This window comes from Vespula pensylvanica, chromosome 1, assembly GCF_014466175.1.
Source record: "Vespula pensylvanica isolate Volc-1 chromosome 1, ASM1446617v1, whole genome shotgun sequence".
NCBI lineage: Eukaryota > Metazoa > Arthropoda > Insecta > Hymenoptera > Vespidae > Vespula > Vespula pensylvanica.
Window position 1 is genome coordinate 15322689 of NC_057685.1, and position 6177 is coordinate 15328865.

The window sequence follows — 6177 nt, forward strand, 5'->3', positions numbered from 1 at the left end:
CGCCATACCATGCTTTTTGCAACGGAGTTTCTAGCGAGTACACACGCTCCCTTTTACTTTATATATTATTAAAGCTATCACACACAAGATGTATCACATCGATTCCCGTAATTATATTTGATAAACTTTTGTAATCACAAATGGAAACTAAACTGACTTAGAGTGTAGAAAAAAGAGGGATTGATGATAATAAAGTTAAGAGGTGGATGAAAGAATGTCTAAAGTATTATGCCATAGATGAAGTTACATCTTTTCGTCGACTCCCGCGTGGTTCGGCCAAAAGAAAAATTGTCTTCGATATTCTTCCTCGAAATGTATCCTCCAGCCGTCAAAAGTCCTCGTAGTTTCGCAAGAGTTTAACGACAGTTTAAAAGTTGATCGACGTACCCCCTTCGACCGACTCGAAGGGACGAACGATCAGGGCTAGATGAAAGCAAACTCGAATCGCACCTCGTTCCTGTCCGTTTCAATTCAGGAGATTCCCTTTTCGCCATTTGTTAGTGTCAAAAAAAAAAATAAATAAATCGAAAGGTTGCGTGTTTCAATATGTACCTTTTCCTCTCTATCGAATCTATCGAGTACTAGTGGATCCTTCGCGAAACAGTGAAATATTACTTTTGGCTTCGCCCACCGACGGAAGAGTGTATAGTTTTAAAAAAGAACAAAAAAAAAACGGAAAGAACAAAAGGAAAACAAAGAAAAAAGAACGACAAAAAAAATAAAAGAGAGAAAGGGAGAGAGAGAGAGAGAGAGAGAGAGAGAGAACAAAGAAAAAATAACGAAAAATAACGAGTACGAATTGTAAACGGAAGAATGCTCGAAATCACGATATCCGAATATTGCGATAGAATAAAGAGATCGCTACTATATTTCCTGGTATTTTCATCAGAAAGCGATCGAGTAAATGTTTAAACGTAACGATCGTATAAAAATACGAGCGTGGATACGTCGTGATTCGATCAGCAGCCGATCACTGGGGATATCCTTTCAAAAATTTCATCGAACCCCATAAAAGCTTATAAAAGAAGGATGGATACGAAAGAAATAGTCATATGCGGTTTCTTTTACGAGTCAACAAAACGTACGAGACGTTTCGAGATGTCGTCATTTTGATCTCGATCGTTCACGGATCTCGTATTTAATACTCGGCAATCGGTTTAATTACGTACGACGTATTCGAACAACAATGACGCTCCCGATTATGGGAATCGCGCAATTCGGATTCGTCGATTACTTAGGCAAACTTCCAATGCGCCGGAAGGCGTTCGTTTATGTTTACGGTTATGCTGGTACGTACCTAGGTATATCAGCTAGCGAATAGAGACGATTATGAAAATAATGTACGCCAGAGGCAACGCTAAAGATCCTAGAGAGCAAAAGGTAACGCGTAGTAATTGCTTACCACAAAGCTTTCGATCGTTCCTTCGCCTTCTCTCTCTTGTACCGAACGCTCCGGCCCCTCTCGATATCTGACAAACGAAAGGTTAATAACGTTTCATGCAATACGATTAATCTAGCACAGTTTCCGATTGGTCGTTCAGCTTCATAGGTATAAGTATATATAATACATACCATCAATGCGCGTATCAAGATATCATAGTACATACGTGGTTAAAATATCGCGATAAAGACAAAGCGACATATAGTTAAATGGATTTATGTTATATATTATGTAGATATACTATATGTATGTATACATACATATATTTTATGTAGCAACCATGGAACGTTAAAGTAGCGATATGTCGGTTACGGGACGTGTTACGTTGAGCAGGTTCCAACGATCGATTTGTTGACTGTCTAAAGAGGATCGTTGCATCTATTACGTTATATGTAGCGTTAGTGAGTAAACCGTATGCGGTATAGAGACTGCGGATATCCCTACGAACGATACGAACATGAACATACAGAGAGAGAGAGAGAGAGAGAGAGAGAGAGAGAGAGAGAGAGAGAGAGAGAGAGAGAGAGAATATATACGTGAGAAATAGAGAAAAGATAGAAAGAGAATGAAGGGCAGGAACGTGGAGAATGGGGAAGAGAGAGAGAGAGAGAGAGAGAGAGAGAGAAAGAGAGAGAGAGAGAGAGAGAGAGAGAAAGAAGAAAGAGAGGCCGCGCACCCATGGTGCATGGAAATGAAAGGTCAATAGTCACACATCTAAACATCGATCAACTAAAACTAGCGATACGAACGTTCGAGAAGATACGATGAATCACACATTGCGCATTGAAAAGTGGATCTTAATCGGTCCTGCACATATGTAGATATACATATTGTACGTATAGGTGCGTTCATTGCACCGTCCGTACGTATGTATAGATACATATACAATAATTGTGTGTGCTCTCGGGCTACGGGGTTAATGTAACGATTAAGGATGGTAATTGGTTATTAGTATGACTGAGCATCGATCGAGAAGAAAGGGAAGAAAAAGAAACGATGTAGTGTGATAAAAAGAGACGATTATCAAGTAAAAGCGATAATTATCTTTTATGCGTGAAGAGAAGAGCGAAGGGATAGGATTAGGGCATAGAGAAAAAAATCTACAGACTAATCCTAATTGCAAACCAAACAAACGAACCAACCTCCTCGGTAAGGCCTAGTCGAAAATGTTCGCGTGACCCCTGTAACAAAAACATATATAAATCATAAAAAATCATAGACAAAAACAAAAAAGAAATAACTACGTGTGACTTTCTTTTCTTTCTTTTTTTTTTTTCTTTTTTCTTTTCGTAGTTTGTTTGTCTGTTATCTTTTCTTTTCTTTTCTTTTTTTTTTCTTTTCTTTTGTTTCGCTTGAAAAAGAACTGACAATTCGTAATTGAAAGCGCTAATTGTAAGAGTGAGAGAGCAAGTAGAGATAGAAAGAGAATACGTTGATAGGCGGAAGGATGTCGATGACAACTCAATGTACTAAAACGCGGTATCTACCCATGTATATAAAACATGTTGGTATATTTAATATGGTGTTGGTATATCTTCAGAAGTGTCAAACTCGAGCACTCGCGCGCTCGTTAAACGATAAAAAGGCAAAACAAATATATAGTAAAATTTGCCTTAGCCGTAAAACGGCGTGTCGCTCACACGGAAAAGGCGGGAGGCAGGAAACGAGACGACATTGATACGATATACATACATACTCCTCGCTGTTCAAGCTCCTGCATCGACGCAAAATCGATTAAAACCGAAAGCTCGTGTATCGTTCGTTTGACACTCCTGCAGCCGTACTCGGCTATATATTTTTTCAATGGCCATTGTCGGGCGAGCGAAAGGGGTTGACGGCTAGTGGAAGGGATAGTGGGGGAGGATCGGTCAGAAAGAGAAAAAGAGATAGAGAAACAGAGACACAGAGAGAGAGAGAGAGAGAGAGAGAGAGAGAGAGAGAGAGAGAGAGAGAGAGAAAGGGAGAGCGACAGAGAAAGAGAGAGAAAGAGAAAGAGAGAGAGAAAGAGAGAGAAAGAGGAAGTGGAGGAGGAACGGGAGTGAAGCCGGTTGGCGGGCGCGAAATAATGTTTGCACCGCAAACCCACCGGTTCCCGCGATTAGCCGCTATCGAAAGCGCGATTCGTACGACGAATGACTACGTTTTCGAACCAGTTCGAAAATCTGGAACGTAACGTGCCAATTCAAAATTCAAGCTCGTTTCTTTAAATTACGTGTTACGAATCGTACGATCTCGACCTTCTCGTTATCGGGTTAACGCTTGAAAACATCTCAAATGCCTTGTTCTTTTAATACTCGCGTATGTATGTAGATACATATATACGTATGTATTAAAATTAATAAATACGTGCGTTAAATAATGTATCTTACGATCTCTTGCGAACATCCGTTGGTCTCATAATACGCACTTTACGCGCGTATTCGAATCTAATCACGAGTAGGTACTTTGTGCAATTTGCAGTGTAATTCGAAGCATGCAAATGTAGTAAACGTTACTGGAAAAGCGAGTGGGCTACTACCACCTCCTCGCAATATAACCTGATATATATATATGTATATATCGTAATTACCTTGACTTTGTCTTTGATTCCGATGGAATTTCGTAAAATAATTATAGAAGGGAGGAAGAGAACGAATAAAAATATATATGCGAATATGCTCGTTTCTATATAGAAAATTATCAAAAGATCAACGTTCGGGAACACGATTTTTCTTCCATCTTCTTTTTCTCTTTTGCGCAAAACAGAATGTAGCATGATAATTTAATAATTTAAAGCCCGTTCGCGATAAGGAACGAAGCTGATAACGAAGCGACGAATAGCTTTTACCATATTCGTGTTACTCACATTCGTTACGTTTTCGTTGTGCACGTAGAAGATTAAGTTTCTCCATCCGTTCGGCGAAGCGCTTTGTTCCTCTCGGCATTACGGTACTTCATACGCAGGAGAATATTACTATCGTTACGAGTACGGTCTATAGTAGAGGGAGAAAGAGAGACAGAAAGAGAGAGAGATAGAAAGATAGAGAGAGAGCTCGTACAAACTGAAATCGATAGATAATTCTGTGTTGCGGCAAAGCCACCGTTCTGAGATAACGAAAAAGAGAGAATCAAACGTACTTTTTTTATTACCAACCTCTTTCACATGTGTAAAATACATGTACATATGTGTATATATATATATATATATATATATATTTTCTTTTATCAAAATGCGTGAGTACGCAGCCTACCATTGCTGGCACATACTCTCCTATTGGACTTTTAATTCTCGCTCATTTATGAAGTTTCTGACAAAAAAAGGAAATAGAAAAACGGGAAAAAGATTCAACGCGCGGATTCATATATCTTTCCCTCATATGTAGTACTTAAATATCTACGATACGCATATACATATATACATACATACACACATACATACAACGATAATACTCGCACTCATTATACTTGCATCCCTATATCATTTCTTTCTTTTACTCGTCAACAAACCGTTCATTTTTCATCCCGTTCGGTAATGAGAAGACGATCTAATTATAAAACGAGCGTATGAGAAAATCGAGATGGAGAGGTAAGAAACGAAATGTAATAACGTTCCACGTCGTAGACAGAGAACTTCTTATCGGGATCGAGACTCGTATGAGCAAAATCCAGGGATGAGAGAGTTGCAGGTTGGTAACACGTGGGCTTAAGGAAGACAGAGATAGAGACAGACAGTGAGAGAGAGAGAGAGAGAGAGAGAGAGAGAGAGAGAGAGAGAGAGAGAGAGAAAATCTTGGTTAACATCTACATTCGGAAAGGATCGACTATGCGAAGCTGCGGCTACAGAAATCTCGGACTACAGAGAGCTCGAACTGCTTCGAACGTGGCAAGAACTCGAGACATTGAAATGGCGTAGAAACGCTACGAGAAAAAGCGAGTAGACGAAACTCCGTAACAGTGTCATCTGCGACCTCCGACGGCCGCTAGAAATCTAGAGTTTCCTTCAGCGAAGTAAGCAAACGGGGAGGGGGGAGAGAGAGAGAGAGAGAGAGAGAGAGAGAGAGAGAGATGAGGAAGGAAAAGGCGGTAATGGCGTTGATGGTACAAATTGCTGTTAACATCCCACGATAGGACGGACGATGCGACTCGTATGGGACAACCGGATCGAGAGGGAAAAGAAGTTAGAGAAACGAAAGAAAAAAAAACAGAAAGGGGAAAAGAAGAGGAAAAGGAAGAAGAAAAAGAAAAAGAAAAAGAAAAAGAAAAAGAAATAGAAAAGGGCAGGGATGTCTCATAACACTTGGGAACAGGTGGCGTTTCACCGTCTTATTGCTTTGCCTAGCGGCTGAGAAAAGTCCCGATTTTCTCCGGGCAAATTGAAAAAAGGAAGAGAGAAATCGGACGTTAGGTAAGGCGCGAAACGAAACCATGCGCGAAACGGATGAAAGAATCTCGGACGATTACCCCAAGATTTTTCCTTCGCTTTTCTACCTTTCTTTTCCAATTTTCTTCCCAAATCTCGAACGATCCTTTTCTAAAGGATATAAAACTTACTGGGATTAACTGGGCACGAATGTTTTAAGATCGTGTTCAAAGTCAATTGCAAAGCAACGAATTATTCCTTTTTATCGATCACGCTCTATTCATTCGTGATAATTTGTAAGGATCGATATGTTTAGATATATCTATCTACAGAGTAATCGAATTCTCTGACAAGAGAGAGAGAGAGAGAGAGAGAGAGAGAGAGAGAGAAAGAGAGA

The 6177-nt window shown here is 39.8% G+C and overlaps 1 protein-coding gene across 6 annotated transcripts in view; it reads right to left on the bottom strand.

Moving 5' to 3' along the window:
- LOC122635551 (synaptogenesis protein syg-2-like) overlaps positions 1-6177 on the bottom strand; it is a 170876-nt gene that overhangs the window by 139832 nt on the left and 24867 nt on the right. For 5 of the 6 annotated variants that reach the window (XM_043825927.1, XM_043825917.1, XM_043825889.1 and 2 more), the window contains exon 4: positions 2584-2622. The exons of the other annotated variant lie outside the window; for it this stretch is intronic. In XM_043825927.1, coding sequence (XP_043681862.1) covers positions 2584-2622 — 39 coding nt within the window. The remainder of the gene's footprint in view (positions 1-2583; positions 2623-6177) is intronic. 6 annotated transcript variants of the gene reach the window in all.